The 18680-nt window shown below is 35.9% G+C and overlaps 1 protein-coding gene and 1 non-coding gene across 7 annotated transcripts in view; one reads left to right on the forward strand and one right to left on the reverse strand.

Moving 5' to 3' along the window:
* The window catches only part of ZNF292 (zinc finger protein 292), a 107348-nt gene extending 98341 nt beyond the window's left edge, over positions 1-9007 (forward strand). For all 6 annotated transcript variants that reach the window (XM_077162370.1, XM_077162374.1, XM_077162375.1 and 3 more), the window contains one exon: positions 913-9007. In XM_077162370.1, the coding sequence (XP_077018485.1) occupies positions 913-8064 (7152 nt within the window). In that variant the 3' untranslated portion in view covers positions 8065-9007. The remainder of the gene's footprint in view (positions 1-912) is intronic.
* A 2487-nt stretch (positions 9008-11494) lies between these two features.
* LOC143685400 (U6 spliceosomal RNA) lies at positions 11495-11597 on the reverse strand. The gene has a single exon (XR_013176635.1). It is a non-coding gene; the product is annotated as a U6 spliceosomal RNA (small nuclear RNA).
* Between the last annotated feature and the right edge of the window lie 7083 nt (positions 11598-18680).

Consider the following 18680-nt stretch of genomic DNA (forward strand, 5'->3'; position numbering starts at 1 on the left):
TTTTCATATTCCCTTTTCTAGCCTTTTAAAGCCCTTTTTCATCCCTTTTTGTCCATGTATCTTTCAAGTGACTCTTACCTTTATTATTGCTATCTTTTCATAATAGTTTAAGGTGCTAATTCAAAAGAAAAAGTTATTGGGCTTTTTTGTCTTCCTGCTCCTAATTCTTGAGCCATTCCAGCCATGAGGTACGTGATTTGATGTTGTCTTATCTTAGCACTAGTAGTCCCATTATTAAGGCTTAGAAAACTTTATTAGTAGTGAAATTCTTTTTTCGCTACTAGTAAGACAGGAAATAAAAGCATATTCTCGGTTTTGTAATTGAATCACAAGGGTTTTGTTTCAGAAGGATTGCATATACTAAGGAAATGAGACTTGTGATAAAGATAATGACCATTTATTGATCATGTACTGTCTGCTGCAACACTACTACCAGGTACTTTAGATATAATCTCCTTTAATGTGCACAGCAATTTTATGATATATAAGTGCTGTTTTTACCGTTATTTTTTAAATGGCATATGAAAGATCAGAGAAGTTAAGGAACTTGTGATTTCATGTCCAGTTCTTATCTTGTAGTTCCAGTGCTTATGCTTTTTCTACTTAAATATATAGCTTATTACACATGCACCAGACTAAGCTGTAATGATTTTAGAAGGAACATCTGTTCATATGCTGCTATAGCAACATTTGAGAAAAGCAAACGTCATTTGTTAAACATTTTTTTATTGTGAAATATGACATATATACAGAAAAGCAATAAATTTCCAAGTATGTTTTAACAAGTAGTTATAGAACAGATTTCAGCATTTACTATGTGTTACAGTTACCAAACCTCAATTTTCAAATCACTAAGTAATACTGTGTTGACCAATGTAGATTAAGTTAACATTTCCTGTTTGTTTTTCACAGACTGAAGGGGCTGGACTTGCCACCTGTATAGAACTGTGTGTAAAAGCTCTTCGCTTGGAATCTACAGAAAATACTGAAGTGAAGATATCTATTTGCAAGACTATTTCATGTTTGTTACCTGATGATCTGGAAGTTAAACGTGCTTGTCAACTGAGTGAATTTCTTATTGAGCCTACAGTAGATGCATATTATGCTGTGGAAATGTTGTATAATCAACCAGACCAGAAATACGATGAAGAGAATCTTCCAATACCAAATTCTTTACGGTGTGAACTCTTACTTGTGTTGAAAACTCAGTGGCCCTTTGATCCAGAATTCTGGGATTGGAAAACTTTAAAACGACAGTGTCTTGCATTAATGGGAGAAGAAGCATCCATTGTGTCTTCAATAGATGAACTAAATGACAGTGAAGTATATGAGAAAGTAGTAGACTATCAGGAAGAGACTAAAGAAACTTCTGTGAATGGATTTTCTGGTGGACTTGGTGCTAATTCTGGCCACCTTAAAGACATTCATGATGAGAAGCAGAAGAAGAGAGAGATAAAACAATTAAGAGAGAGGGGATTTATATCTGCTAGATTTAGGAATTGGCAAGCCTACATGCAGTATTGTGTGCTATGTGACAAAGAATTCCTTGGTCATAGAATAGTACGACATGCTCAAAAACATTACAAAGATGGAATTTACAGTTGTCCCATATGTGCAAAGAACTTTAATTCTAAAGACACCTTTGTCCCTCATGTCACACTGCATGTTAAACAGTCTAGTAAAGAAAGACTAGCAGCTATGAAACCATTAAGGAGATTGGGAAGACCTCCTAAGATCACAACCACCAATGAGAATCAGAAGACTAATGCTGTGACCAAACAGGAACAGCGGCCTATAAAAAAGAATAGTCTTTATTCAACAGATTTCATAGTATTTAATGACAATGATGGTTCAGATGATGAAAATGATGACAAAGATAAATCTTATGAGCCGGAAGTGATTCCCATCCAGAAACCAATACCTGTTAATGAATTTAATTGCCCTGTAACTTTTTGTAAAAAGGGCTTTAAATATTTTAAAAATTTAATTGCTCATGTAAAGGGACATAAGGATAATGAAGATGCCAAGCGCTTTCTTGAGATGCAAAGTAAAAAAGTTATTTGCCAGTACTGTAGACGGCATTTTGTAAGTGTTACTCATCTCAATGATCACTTACAAATGCACTGTGGCAGTAAGCCATATATCTGTATACAGATGAAATGTAGAGCCGGTTTTAACAGTTATGCAGAGCTCTTAACCCACAGAAAGGAACATCAAGTCTTTAGAGCAAAATGTATGTTTCCTAAATGTGGCAGAATTTTTTCAGAAGCTTATTTACTATATGATCATGAAGCACAACATTATAATACCTACACTTGTAAGTTCACAGGTTGTGGTAAAGTGTATCGCTCCCAGAGTGAGCTAGAAAAGCATCTGGATGATCACACTACTCCTGAAAAAGTGCTGCCTCCTGAAGACCACCTTAATTCTGAAGATTCTGTTCAGCCTTTTAAAGCGAATCAGAACATAGAAGGAAATGCTGACAAAGAGAGATCCATGCTTCCTCCAGAAAATAACATTGAAAACAGCTTACCAGTAGATAAAAGTGATTCTTGGGATAAAAGCAAGGCAGAATCACCTGTGACTGAACAAGACCAGATTTCTGCCTCTGTGCTCAGGCAAGCTGATGATGGACTATTATCAAATGGTTTGGAAACACCTGCTACTACCCCTCTGCTTCAGGCCAGTGAAGTAGCAGTATCCATTAAGGTGTCTCTCAATCAGGGGGTTGAGGATAACTTTGAAAAGCAAGAAAACTCAACTGTAGAAGGCCCTGGTGAATCACTAATCACAAACTTACATACACCAGTTGAAGATACTTGTAATGATTTGTGTCTTCCAGGTTTCCCAGAAAGAAAAGAACAGGATGGCTTTAATGAAGCTCATATTACTCAGAATTCTTTAGTAAATTCAGAAACCCTTAAAATAGGTGACATTACACCAGAAAACTTAGAAAGACAAGTGAACAACCTGATGAATTTTTCTGTGCAAAATCAGTCAGAATTCCAAAGCAATTTACCAACTTCCAAGCTTGAATGTGGAGATAGTGTTAAAACATCATCTAATCTTTATAGTTTACCTCTTAAGACATTAGAAGCTATCACATTTGTTCCACCACAGCCCAGCTTAAGTAGTTCTTTAGGAACTCCATCAGTGCCTCCAAAAACTCCAGTTCAGAAATTCAGTTGCCAAGTCGAGGGATGTACTCGAACCTATAATTCTTCACAGAGTATTGGAAAACACATGAAGACAGCACACCCTGACCAATATGCTGCATTTAAAATGCAGCGCAAAAGTAAAAAAGGCCAGAAATCCGACAACTTAAATACACCAAATAATGGAAAATTTGTTTATTTTTTGCCATCACAGGTGAGCAGTTCTAATAGTTCATTTTTTACACCACAGACCAAAGCCAGTGGGAATCCTACTTGTTCAGCCCAGTTGCAGCATGTCTCACCCATTTTTCCAGCTCATTTAGCAAGTGTGTCAACTCCACTGTTGCCCTCAATGGAAAGTGTCATAAATCCAAATATTCCTTCTCAGGATAAAAATGAACAAGGTACTATGTTATGTTCTCAAATGGAAAATTTGTCTAATACTACCTTGCCAGCACAAATGGAAGATCTAACCAAAACAGTTTTGCCTTTGAATCTTGACAGTGGCTCAGATCCTTTCCTTCCTTTGCCTGCAGAAAATAGTTCAATCTCTCTCTTTCCTTCTCCGGCAGATAGTGGGACTAATTCTGTTTTCTCCCAACTGGAAAATAATACAAATCATTTTTCCTCACAGATTGAAGGAAATACTAATTCTTCCTTTCATAAGGGGGGTAATGGTGAAAATGCAGTTTTTCCTTCACAAGTGAATGTTGCAAATGACTTCAGTAGCACAGGTGCCCAACAGCCTGCACCGGAAAAAGTTAAAAAAGATCGTGGGCGGGGGCCAAATGGAAAGGAAAGAAAACCCAAGCACAACAAAAGGGCTAAATGGCCTGCAATTATCCGAGATGGGAAATTTATCTGTAGCAGGTGTTACAGGGCTTTTACTAATCCCAGATCACTGGGTGGACACTTGTCTAAGCGATCTTACTGTAAGCCACTGGATGGAGCAGAAATTGCTCAAGAACTTCTACAGAATAATGGACAGCCTTCTCTTCTTGCCAGCATGATACTCTCCACAAATGCAGTAAATTTGCAGCAGCCACAACAGTCTACCTTCAACCCAGAAGCATGTTTTAAAGATCCATCATTCCTGCAGCTTCTTGCTGCTGAAAATCGTTCATCAACATTTTTACCAAATACATTTCCTCGGACTAGTGTGACTAACTTTAATACCAGTGTTAGCCAAGAAGGAAGTGAAATTATTAAACAGGCTTTGGAAACTGCTGGCATTCCCAGTACATTTGAGGGTACAGAAATGCTTTCTCATGTCATTCCATCAGGATGTGTCTCAGATGCAACACAAATAAATGCAACAGTGATGCCAAATCCAACTGTGCCACCCCTTTTGCAGACTGTATGCCACCCAAACACCCTGCTGACAAACCAAAATAGGACACCAAACTCCAAGACTCCCTCCATTGATGAATGCAGCAGTTTGCCTGTCTTTCCAGCAAGTGATCTGATACTGAAGACTGTTGAAAATGGTTTGTGCTCTAGTTCATTCCCTAATTCTAGTGGACCATCACAAAATTTTACCAGTAACAGCTCACGTGTTTCAGTTATAAGTGGTCCTCAGAACACAAGGTCCAGTCATTTAAATAAAAAGGGGAACAGTGCTTCTAAGAGAAGAAAGAAAGTTGTTCCTCCACTGATTGCACCTAATGATTCCCAAAATCTGGTAACAGGTGACTTAACAGCATTGGGACTAATAGCAAAGAGTATTGATATGCCAACTTCTACCCTTCAGTCTAACATAATCCCAAATTGTGAACCTCAGGGTTTGGTAGAAAATCTAACACAGAAATTAAATAATGTTGACAATCAGTTATTTATAACTGATGTAAAAGAAAACTTTAAAACCAATCTTGAGTCCCAAACAGTTCTAACACCTTTAACATTAAAAACTGAAAATGGTGATTCCCAAATGATGGCTTTGAATTCATGCACAACTTCAATAAATTCTGATTTGCAGATTTCTGAAGACAATGTTATACAAAACTTTGAAAAGACTCTTGAAATTATTAAAACTGCTATGAATTCACAAATAGTTGAGGTAAAAAGTGGATCTCAGGGTGTTGGTGAAACATCACAGAATGTACAAATAAATTATAACATTCAACTTCCTCCAGTAAACACTGTACAAAATAAATTACCTGATTCTTCTCAATTTTCTTCTTTCATTGGTGTCATACCAACAAAAAATAATAATCCTCAGTCTGAACTGTTACATAAGGAGGATCAAATACAGGAAATTTTAGAAGGCTTGCAGAAATTAAATTTAGAAAATGACCCATCCACTCCAGCATCCCAGTGTGTACTAATAAATACATCAGTGACACTGACTCCCACTCCTGTTAAGTCAACTCCAAATGCCACAGTTGTTCAACCAATTTCTGAGATGGTAAATAGCGTTCAGTTCAGTGACAGAGTTAATAAACCCTTTGTGTGTCAAAACCAAGGTTGTAACTACAGTGCTATGACAAAGGATGCACTATTTAAGCACTATGGTAAAATTCATCAGTACACACCAGAGATGATTCTTGAAATTAAGAAAAATCAGTTGAAATTTGCCCCATTTAAGTGTGTAGTACCTACATGTACAAAAACATTTACAAGAAATTCCAATCTCCGGGCTCACTGTCAGTTGGTACATCATTTTACGACAGAAGAAATGGTAAAGTTAAAAATAAAAAGGCCGTATGGAAGAAAATCTCAGAATGAAAATATGTCAGCCCCACGAATTACACAAGTAAAAAAGCAGCTAGCTATGTCAGAGGAAAATAAAAGGGAATTCCAGCCTGTTTTGGACTTGGGAGCAAAGAAGGAAAATGCCCTTAGCAGTGTAGCAGTGAGCCCAGAAAAACAGCTCATAGAAAAAAAAAGTCCTGAAAAAATGGAAAGTCCATCACAAGTGATTACAGTTACTTCAGAACAATGTAATGCAAATTCTTTCACAAATATACAAACCAAAGGACGGAAAATCAGGAGGTATAAAAAAGAAAAGGATGAGAAAAAACGCAAGATGCCAGTTTCCCAATCTCTTGAGTTTCCAACAAGATATAGCCCCTACAGACCTTATCGATGTGTTCACCAGGGTTGCTTCGCTGCCTTTACAATACAGCAAAACTTGATTCTTCATTATCAGGCTGTACACAAATCTGATCTACCTGCATTTTCTGCAGAGATTGAAGAAGAAAACGAGGCTGGTAAAGAAAATGATGAAATTGAAACTAAACAAACTGTAAAAGAATTTCGATGTCAGGTGAGTGATTGCTCTCGAATTTTCCAAGCAATCACTGGCCTAATACAACATTACATGAAACTTCATGAAATGACTCCTGAGGAAATTGAAAGTATGACTGCTTCTGTTGATGTTGGGAAATTTCCATGTGATCAATTAGAGTGTAAATCTTCATTTACTACATATTTGAACTATGTTGTTCATCTTGAGGCAGACCACGGAATTGGATTAAGGACAAGTAAAACAGAAGAAGATGGCATATACAAGTGTGATTGTGAAGGTTGTGACCGTATATATGCAACTCGATCCAATCTCCTCCGACACATTTTTAATAAGCATAACGACAAGCATAAAGCTCATTTGATTCGGCCAAGAAGATTAACACCTGGTCAGGAAAATATATCAAGCAAGGCAAACCAAGAAAAAACAAAATCTCCCCATCGGGGGACAAAACACAGCAGATCTGGAAAGGAAGGAATCAAAATGCCTAAGACCAAACGAAAGAAAAAAAATAATTTAGAAAATAAGAACACAAAGATTGTGCAGATTGAAGAAAATAAACCTTATTCTCTGAAACGTGGAAAGCATGTATATTCGATAAAGGCTAGAAATGATGCCTTATCTGAGTGTACAAGCAGATTTGTGACCCAGTATCCATGTATGATAAAGGGTTGTACATCAGTGGTTACAAGTGAAAGCAATATAATTAGACATTATAAGTGCCATAAATTATCTAAGGCATTTACATCACAACACCGCAATCTTCTGATCGTCTTCAAACAGTGTTGCAACTCACAAGGAAAGGAAACTTCTGAGCAAGAAGGTGAAAAAGGTAATGTGAAAGATTCTGACACAAGTGTATTAGAGAGCAAAGACAACTCAAGAACAACTACAATTCCACAGAAGGGAGTTGAAAAAAATGAAAAAGATGAAATGGATGAGCTAACAGAATTATTTATTACAAAACTAATAAATGAAGACAGCACAAGTATAGAGACCCAAGCTAATACCACTTCAAATATAAGTAATGAATTTCTGGAAAATAATCCCTGCCAGTCAGAAAAACAAAAAGCAAGTAATTTGAAGAGAGTTAATAAAGAAAAAAATGTCTCACAAAGCAAAAAGAAGAAAATTGAAAAAGTTGAAGCAGCATCAGCAGTTGAGTTAAGTGACATTCATAAAGAAGAAGAAACTGCTGTTGCAATTCAAACCACTGAGGAGCATCCTGCATCCTTTGACTGGAGCTCATTTAAACCAATGGGATTTGAAGTATCATTTCTCAAGTTTCTTGAGGAATCTGCAGTGAAGCAGAAGAAAAGTACTGACAAAGATCATCCAAATAGTGTAACTAAAAAAGGATCCCATTCGAATTCAAGAAAAAATATTGATAAGACTGGTGTGACTAGTGGAAATCACATATATTCTTGTAAAGAAAGTGAAACCTTTGTACAATTTGCCAATCCATCACAGCTTCAGTGCAGTGGTAATGTAAAAATTGTTTTAGACAAGACTCTTAAAGATTGCACTGAACTTGTCTTAAAGCAGCTTCAGGAAATGAAACCTACCGTCAGTCTGAAAAAACTTGAAGTACATTCAAATGATCCAGATGTGTCTGTTATGAAAGAAATCAGTATAGGTAAAGCCACAGGAAGAGGGCAGTACTGATGACTAATTACCATAAATATGTCATTTACAGTTTTGTTTTAAATAGGAATCCATCAAGCATGCTAGAATTGTGAATTTTTTTCATTCTGTTTTTGTTGTTGACATGAATTAACCTACCCAGAAAAAAAAGAGAAAAAGAAAAAAACAAACATGGCATTCGTCATGTAAACTTTTTGTTTTTATCCCTATGGGACTTGAGGAACAGAATCAATACTTAGGTTTTTGCAAATAGTTGAGCTAAACCTCAGATTTCTATCAACCAGTTGCCCTTTCCATGAACTAAATTCTGAATTATCTGTGTGATATGTTTCACCAGGTCACTGCTCATGTATAACAGTACTCTTTGTAGATACCTTTTTTTGTACATATTTATTATTGTAAATCATTTGCTGCCACCAGCAGTCTGTAAGTCTAAACTATTAAATGACATTTATATTTGGAATTTTCATTTTTAACTAAGTGATCAGGTTTTTAAAACTTATTTTAATTGTGTTGAATTAAGGCTTTTTTGGACTAAAAGTAGAAATTTTGCCATTAGTCCATTGGTTTTTACATAAAGAATTTATTTACAGGATAATCTCAAGATTACTTTTCACAGAGTAGGCACATGACATTGACACCTTGCTCTGCTTTGTAAATTTACCATCCAAGATTTTTGGGTGGTTTTCATGTGAAATTAATGCAAATTCTTTAGCCGTTTCCTATAGCTACAGGTTTTTGCTTCTAATTGGATATAGTTACTATGATTCCATGAATTATTATGGAAATGTGAATAAAGAATTTATTACATTTAAGATTTTAAACATTTGGTATTAAAAAAAAAAACCCTTTGTGAATGTGATAGAAACTAGTAGTGTGGAGCAGTGTAAATATTTGAGGTGGTGATTTGTGAAGTAGCCCAGTATTGCCTTAAATAAAATCACATTTCATTTCTTGTTTTATACATGTGATCTTATAAAGGTTTTGTTTGGTTTGTTTGTTTTCCATTTTCTGAAATTTATAGATTGGTGTATAGCTTTAAACTGTATAAACTTTTGTGGAAAGATTTTTTTAAACATTTTTATAAATCTTAAAATTGGTATCATCAAAGTGAGCCCATCTTGTGTTTATAAAATACAAGAGTTCTTAACATTTATAATTACATAGATGAAACACTTTCTATAAGGAAGTCGGATGTTTTGATTTTACTGTTTATAGATGTTAGATTGTACAGATTTGTCTGTATTTTCCCACCATATCTAATGATACTTTTTTCATTAGATTGGTCTTCAAGAGCAGTATTAGTTGTTAAAATTGATTATTTTGGTTATTCAATATATAGTTAGCTCCTAAAATTTAGCTTTATTCACCATATTTATACTGTGGATTCACGGCCAGAGGTAAAGGTTACTTCAAGTGAGTTTATGACCTTCATTTAAAAGTCCAACTAAAATCAATACTGGAAGCAAAAGAAAACATTCTTTCAACATTTACTTTTGTTTCTGTTTGTTGCCATAAATAGTAGCATTGATTTTTGACTTTGTGTTTGTTATAAAATAGTTGTGTTCACAATATTATTAGCCTGAGATATTGAAGATATGTGATGATATGAATATGTGTATATTCCCTGTGCGACATCAGATATGCAGGAAAAATGAAGCACTTAACAGTAACAGAAATCGCTGGTACGCTGAATAAATAAGCATGGTCAAGGAGTGAATTATTTTCTTTTGGAAAATATTTTTTTAAGTTTTATTATTAAAGTATTATAGTTTTATTGTTAGGGCCTAATGGGTTATATTGAATAGTTGGTTTCACCTCCTTAAGATTTATAACCAATATGCATAAAACTTGACACATTAAAATTCCTACCCTTTGATAAGCCCACTGTTATTTATTAAAATAAAAGTTGTTTATATGGGTGGTTAATACCTGTTTTTTTTCCTAAATTAACAATAACTTAAATAACTTTGAATAATTTTAATATTAAATTTTTGTTAACAACCTAATGTTTCCGTACAATTTTCTTAGAATTCAACTTAGCCCTTTAAGGTAGGCATTTGGCAAAGCTGCCCTATATAGTGCAGTAGTAAGTAGCTTTATTCCTGATGAATGTAGTGATGAAATACCAATGTATTGGGGCTTTACTTTTGCTCATTAAGAAAATTGACCACTACACATTTCTGTAATTGTTCTCCTACATATCAGAAGACTTTGCCGACATTGAGTTAATTTTTTTTAATATATATATTCCAAGTACTGTATACTAAAAGTAATTATGGGAGAGCAGGTTTTTCAGCATGGAACAGAAAAATGAAATTATGATATAAAATTAATATAAGTTTATAGAAGAGCATGATGGTAAAATTTGATATGGAATGTAATGCCTAAGTATTAAAAAAGAATCTTAAAGTATATATTTTCCATGGTATACTTTTCCTCAGTTTGTTGTCTCGAGATCTTTTCTTCCTTTAAAGTTGTTTAAATTTGTGTGTTTCATCATTTAAAAAATAGATTTTTTTCCTCTTCTAAACCCGAAAGAATTTGAATATTACATATTGCCATGTTGTTCAAAGTACATCATCTTAAGTAAAATTTAGAGATCAGGAAATTTTCAGCAATGTTATATTCAACATGGTTAAATTATTATTTTAAAGGACTAGATGGAGGTAGATTTTTAACAAGGCAAATTTTGATTAGGTAAGCATGGTTGTTGTAGGTATTAAGATAAAAGTTTTGAACTTAAACTTAAGATAAATACTACAGCTAAAAACGTCAAAGAGAATGCCCCAGTTTTCAGGGAAAGGCAGGGGTAATTTGAAAATTTTCGTAGAGAAGATGTGTCTTGAAAGATTAGTGGGTGTCCGTCCTATGGTCAGAGGGTAAGAGAGAATCTAGGCATGGAGGTGTGAAGCATCCTTTTGCATTTGCTTTATTCCAGGTAGCCTGTGTGGCAAAATAGAAACTTAGATGTGGCTGAAGAGGTAGGTGGGTCAGACCATAAAAGTTCTTATATATTTCAGAACTTAGTCTAGCCTGTTAAAATAGAAAAAGGAGTTATTATATGCATTTAAATTGATCAGATACCAAGTTTGAAAAGGTAATTGACACTTTGTAGAGGATAGATTGAATGACTTGGAAATTAAAGCAGAAAGTCATGAAATAGTCCAGGCAAGAGATTATGGGAGCTAAAAAAAAAAAGATAGTGTTAATTGATATGCGCCCTCTTAAAAAGTAGTCTAAGGGAGCTTTTATCAAAATGTGTTTTGCAATGAGATACCAGAGTGGTAGGTGAGTTCTGTGCTCGATGAAGTTTTCAAAACTGTATATTATAGCTCCTTAAAGAATCCAATGCACATTAGCATATTAAAGACTGAGAAGTCCTATTGTAAAGAAATGTGAACTCTTAACTGAGGCTTAATTTACCATGAAACGTTTTTATTTATTTATTTTAAATATGGAAGGTTTACAAATTTGTGTATCATCCTTGTGCTGGAGCCATGCTAATATCTGTATCGTTCCAATTTTAGTATATGTGCCGCCAAAACAAGCACCATTTTTATTTTTTTATGTTATTACTTCAGTATATCTCAATGAATTTGTTCTAAGGAGTGCGCTTTTGGAAATGAGTGTTTAATGGTATGGTGTTCAGTCTAAAATGGTATTCAGCTAGTGTTAATATTCAAGAGGTGTGTACCAGTGCAGCTGTACTTTACAATTGGTGATTATTCTGATAGGCTAATTCACCCATTTATTTGATTTTTCTTTTAAATTATTTTTTATTGATACATATTGTATATTCACATATGATGTAATCGTCCAAAGTGTACAGTCAGTGGTTCACAATATCATATAGCTGTGTATCATCACAATCGACATTTTCTTTTTTGTGAAAAGTAACATATATTACAAAAAAGCAATAAATTTCAAAGCACATCGCAGCAATTAGTTGTAGAACAGATTTCAGAGTTTGGTGTGGGTTACAATTCCACAATTTTAAGTTTTTATGTCTAGCTACTCTAAGATACGAGACTAAGAAAAATATCAATATGATTCAGCAATCATGCTCATTTGTTAAACTCTACCTTCTCTATATAACTCCACCACCACCTTTGATCTTTCTCCTGCCATTTAGGAGTATTGGGGCTATGCCCATTCTAACTTTTTCATGTTGAAAGGGGTTGTTGATAATATGGGATAGGGGGATCGAACTAATTGATGTTCTGGAGAGGTTGGCTCCTCTGCATGATTTTTATTTCTCTGCTATATTAATGTTTGACTATCACTCCACAATCAAATATCTATTGAATATCAACTGAAGGCACTTTGATTAAAATCTGGTGTCCTTTCTCAAAGCACCTGTGAACCTCTCCAAATACTTCCCCTTTCCCACTGTTTCCATTTCCTTAAACACAAACTCAGGGTTTTTTCTTCACCTCCAAACTCTATACACATTTTGTCCCCTCTCTCTGGAATACTTATTCCTCTATTTATATAGCATAATCCTTATCCATCTCAGCTTAAATGTCACCTCATCAGAGACTCCAGACCACTTTATAATAAATTTTCGCATATCCATTCTTTAAAACTGCATTTTTAATTTTTTTATTATCTGTGCCTCCCAATACTACCATTCCATGAAGAGAGTGGTAAAAATTTGTTTCAGAAGGGCCTTGCTCTTTAGAGGTGCCTTTCATTTCAATTGTCTCTTCCTCCGTAAATGCGAGCCCTCCACCTTACCGTAATCAAAACCTGTACTACTACCAGATCTTGAATTCAGATTCCCTTTCTAATCAGTTAAATCTACTACTTGTTCACAATTGATCAGCTCATTCCTGTCTTCCATGTCATACACACCCCTTTGCAGATATCCTCAGACCTTGCTGCTCTCTATGTTGTGCTCTGGAAAAATCTCCAAACCTGTCTTCAGTTGAGTGATTGAATTGAAAATAATTCCACAACAAGTTTTATAATCCCCCAAATTAAGTAGAGTTTCACTATGCCTGGCAATAGTTTTGTAGTTCTCTTGTAACTTAACTTGCTTCCTCAAGGTTAAATGCATATACTTTTTTCCTATTCCCGTTACCTGATGATCCTTGTATCACATCTTGCTGAAAAAACAAAAGTTTTACTGGAACTTTCAGAGCTTCCCACCACCAAATCTACAAACCTTCCTGTATCTGCACCCTCTTCTAATTCTCAAAAAAATAATCCTACCTTGTACTATCTGAAAATTCATCCCTCCCTCACCTCAAGTACTCAACTCCCCTCTTGTTTCGTCCTTTTAGTAGATCCTCTCCAACAGCTTATGCTTGAGTAAGCTATTCTATTCATGAAAGAAAAGGAGAAATGCTCATGCTATCTAGCCTATAACTCCTTTTATTGGTCCGTCACAGCTAACTTGATTTACCTATATGTACAAACTCCATTTGTTCACTTCTCGTTTACTACCATTTTGTATGTCCCTATGTAAAGCTCTCCTGAAATTGCTCTAGTCAGGGTTACCAGTCTCTTCCAAGTTCCCATATGTATTGGTTCTTTTTTCTGCCCTTATTCACTGCTTCAGAAGCATTCAGTATTCAAGACTCCTCTCTTGAAATATGCTTCTCTCAGGTTCCTTGACATTTTCTTCTACTTATCCTTGATGGCTGCTCCATCCCTGATGTTTCCTCTCCCAGTACCTGACGTCTCTGTGCTATCATGTCTCTTATGTTCTTTAGGGACCTTGTCCATGGCATTTAGAATTTTCAACCTATCACACCCAAGTTTATACCTTTAAAACCACATTTTTTATAGCTCCCGTCTACCTTATGATTAAGCTTCTCATGTCAAAACAATTATTTCCTTCCCTCAGCTTTGATCTATTCCTCTCCCAGTATTCCTTATATGGATAAATGAAGTTACTACCTAGGTTTCTCAAACTAGGCTCTTCAGTGTCATAATAATTCATTTTCCTTCCCTGTGTTCAATCACTATTACGGCCATTTCTAAATCTAAATAGAGAGGAATGCCTCTACCTCTTAGCATGTATCGTCACCACTCTAGTCCAAACCACCATCATCTCATGTCTCGACAAGTATAACTGTCTTATTACTGGCTTCCTTCCAGAACAAGTCCTACCAAGCAGCTGGACTGATTTTTTTCCTAAGTAGTCTTGGGAGTTGAAACTCAGCTATTCATTGTTTTTCACACTATGCTTTGAATAAAATGCTGTTTTCTTCACTGTTGCTGCCTGTCTCTAACCACATCATAGCTTGATTTTGCTTTGCCCATTATATTCTAGCCACATTGGTGAGTTCCTCAAACCAACCAAGCACTTTCACATATTAAAGCTCTTTTAATAGCTGTTCTTTCTGCTTGGAATGCTTATTCATTCTTCAGCTCTTAGGCCACTAGCCCCATGAATGACTGTTCTATATGGCACTCAGTTTCTCTTGATAGCATTTATCACAAGTTGTAATTGCTTTGTTCTGCTTTATTGTCTTTGTCTCCCATTAAGCTATAGGTTGCACAAGGACAGAGTCCTTTCTGGTTGATTCACCTACCACTCTGTGCCTAGTCCCTTGTGCATAGTAGGTTCTTAGCAGTAGTAAATATTTATTGAATGCATAAGTGGATGATGAAGAAACGTGATTCTGACTCTCCTGGAGCTCAGTGTCTGATTTATTTACACAATTTTGTGCTAAGTGCTGTGAAGGAAAAGTATAGAGTCTTATGAGAATATATAATAAGGTGAGAATATTATATGGTCTGCAGAAAGAAAATGTTATAAAGACTTTGCTAGTAAAGCCTAAAACTCCAGGGTAAGGGAAAAAGCGTGTGAAAACGCTCTAATAGGAATATCTTGAGGAAATGGTAGAAAGCTGGTATGGATGAATGAGGAAAGGTAAGCACTTGTACATGATGCAGTATCTGAAAAATACCTCATTGTTGATATTGAACTTTATTCTAAGAAGTAGGTTAACATTTGAATTCTAAACAGAGGAGCAAGATACTTAAACTAGCAATTTTAGGAGTTCACTCTTGACTGTTGAATGAGAATTTCCATGGAGAATTCAAGGAGGCTGGCTTATGTATGGGGACAGAATTCTTAATACCTTGGAGTGGGTGCTGCTGGCAGAAAGGTGAATAGGCTTGAGAGAGAGAGAGAGAAGATTTGACAGCGCTTTATCATTACTGATTGTGGGAAAGAAGGGAGAGGGGAGAAGTCCAGGAAATTTCCAGCTTTTAAGTTTGGGTAGGTGATTAGACGTTGCATTTAAACAAATGAACAGGTAGGTGAGACAAATATAAGAGGAGCAATTTGTGAATGGGTGATTTCCTAAGGAAAGAATATTAACTCCCTAGGACTGAACCCTGAGGAACTCAATATTAAAAGTAGATTGGGGGTGCAAGGGTAGTTCAGTGGTAGAATTCTCACCTGCCTTATGAGAGCCAGGTTCCCGGCCTCAGCACTCACCCCCCCCCCCCCCGGCTGAAAAAAGTCAATAAGTGGTACTGCAATAATAGGATAGTCACATAGGAAAAACAGTGAAATGTGACCACCATACAGCATACAAAAAGAAAAGTAGAAGAGAAATAGGAAAATGCTGTTGGATTCTGTCAAGATAAGTAAGATAAGTATTGTAAAGAATTCATTGGATTTGGTGGTCAGGAATTAAGTGGTGACCTTTGCAGTTTTAATGGAAGCCAGTCGGGAATGGGTTGAGAAGTATAGAATGTGAGTGTAAACACCTACATTTTAAAAGGTTGATTGTGAAAGGTAAGAGACTGATAGAATGGCAGCTGGAAGTCATCGTGGAATCCATCCAGAATTTTTTGAATCATGGGTAAAACAGCATGCCAATGAGAAGGGCTTGATAGAAGTCAAGATGTGAGAAGTAGCATATATTGTGAAAATTTTGTTTTTGGCTGAGCTGAATGAATGGTAATATTATTTATCAAGAAAAAGAAATAGGTTTTTGAAGGAAAAGTTAATTTTCAATTTAAGATTCCTGTAGGTCATCAAGGTAGAGAGGAATAGTGATTCGTTTTTGTAGGGGTGTGGAGTTACAGTTCTGGATTTTAAAATTCCTTGGGCAACAATCCTGTCTTTTTCTTTTATCTCCAGAGTATTAGCCCAGAATCTGGGATATAGTAAACACTTAATATATTTTGTTTGAATTGAAGAAGCAAAATCAATTTAACGGGCTGAACTATATTTACATGTTTGGGAATTAGCAATTTTTCATCCTAGTTTAGGCAGGGGTGAGGATGAGATGCCCAAAATGCATATAAAGTAGGAAAAAAGAAGATGGCCAAGAAGAGCACTTTGGGAAATGTCAACACTTAGTGAGCAGAAGAAACCATCAAAGAAGACTTGGGAAGGAAATGTCGGGTTAGAACCAAGAAAGGGAGGGGGGTGAGGGCATGGGATGATATGAAACTCAGAGGAGGAAGATTCATGAAGAGAAGATAGTCATGTCAAATGCCACTGAGAGGTCAACTAAGTAGGAATAAAGAGTTTGTTAGACTTAATTGTTGGTGGTCATTGATCTTCAGAGAAATTTTAGTATCTCACTGTAAAGAAAAGGAAATTGGCCACTTCCTGACCTTATTTGGAGGCTTTTAAGATGAGTTTCACATATTTGTGGGCTCTGGGGAGGTACCCGTTAGAGAGGTAGAGGCTAAGGTGGACCTGGTCCAAAACAGCATAGGCACAGGTATCAGCATTTCAAAATAGAAAAGATACCTCTTAGACAAAGTCTTAAAGTGAAAAAATGTTGAGCTCCTTGCCATGAGGACAGTTTTAGAAACTTTTCTGCCCAACAGCAAGTCTTAGAAAAGTAGAAAATGAATTAAATGGTGAAAATTGAGATGAAGAATAGATGATGGTGCTGAGTAAGGGATATGAGAAAAGGTTTCCTGATGAGCATTCAAGGCCCAGCTAAGTTGGGAGAGCACAACCAGTGCAGTTGGAACCAATCTGCATGGTTATATAATATTCTTGATGATATTCCTCAGCTTGAATGGAGAAGGAGAGAGGTGGTTGCATAGACCTGGTAGAAGTAACACATCAGTAAATGTACCCTGGTTAATATAGGAATCAAAGCCAAGAGGACTGAGAAGAAAAGGGAATGGTCAAGGGACTAGCAGTCTCAATGGTTTCATAAAGTGGGTATAGTGGGAATAACACCAAGAATTAAATATGAAAGACTGATACATTGAAATTTAAGATTTTAAGACTAAAGCACATGCAGTGTATGAAAATTGCCATAGAAGTAGACTACTAAAGTAGAAGGCAGAGGAAAGTTTTTGGAGTTGAGGAATTTAAAATTTGTACTTACACAGCAAAGATGCCCTTAGTAGAAACTGGTGTAAGATGAGCCAGGTGCCAAAGTCCTAAATTAGGAGGTTTTGCAGGGTCAGTGCCTCCAGCTTGTGTGTACATTAACAGGGTTTGGAAAAGCAGTCCAGAGTATCATCATGCCCTAAGATTCTTGGGATATTCAGATATCCAGATTATCTCGGGATATCCAGATTTAGTTAAGATGAAGTTGCAGGGTATAAATTTGTGAAGCTGCAAAGAACAGTTCTAGGAGCCCTTTATAGAGAGCATAATGAAAAGGATTGGAAGACTGAATCAGAGGAAGTAAGAAACAGGAATTAGAACAGCAGGAATGAAAGTATAAGTAATGGGAAGGCATTTTCTTTTCCTTTTTAATTTTTATTAATAAAACAACATACATATGAACATTATTTTTCATCACATAGTTGTATATTCATCATCATGATAGTTTCTTAGAACATTTGCATCAATTCAGAAAAAAAAGAAAAAATTTCATTCATACAATACCCCTTACCCCTCCCATTCATTGATCACTAGCATTTCAATCTACTAAATTTATTTTAATATTTGTTTCCCCATTATTTATTTATTTTTAATCCATAAATTTTACTCATCTGTCCATAAGGTAGATAAAAGAAACATCAGACAGAAGGTTTTCACAATCACAGTCACATTGCAAAAGCTATATCATTATACAGTCATCTTCAAGAAACATGGCTACTGGAACACAGCTCTGCATTTTTAGGCAGTTCCCTCCAGCCTCTCTGTTACGCCTTAACTAAAAAGGTGATATCTATTTAATGTGTAAGAATAACCTCCAGGCTAGCCTCTTGACTCTGGAATCTCTCAGCCATTGACACTATTTTGTCTCATTTCTCTCTTCCCCTTTTTGATCAAGAAGATTTTCTCAATCCCTTGGTGCTGAGTCCCAGCTCATTCTAGGATTTTTGTCCCACATTACCATGAAAGTCCACATCCCTGGGAGTCTTGTCCCATGTAAAGGGATGGAGGGCAGTGAGTTTGCTTGTCGTGTTGTCTGAGAGGCCAACAAAAAGGATTCTCTGGGGGTGACTCTTAGGCCTAATTTTAAGTACACTTAGCCTATCCTTTGCAGGGTTAAGTTTCATATGAATCAAACCCCAAGATTGGGGGCTCAGCCTATTGCTTTGGTTGCCCCCACTGCTTGTGAGAATATCAAGAACTTTCCACTTGTGAAGTTGAATTTTCCCCCTTTCTCACCATTCCCCCAAGGGGACTTTTTTATTCACTGTTCAAATTCTTCTGGGATTTATCAAGGCATCACTCTGGA

This window comes from Tamandua tetradactyla, chromosome 5, assembly GCF_023851605.1.
Source record: "Tamandua tetradactyla isolate mTamTet1 chromosome 5, mTamTet1.pri, whole genome shotgun sequence".
In the NCBI taxonomy this organism is placed as follows: Eukaryota; Metazoa; Chordata; class Mammalia; order Pilosa; family Myrmecophagidae; genus Tamandua; species Tamandua tetradactyla.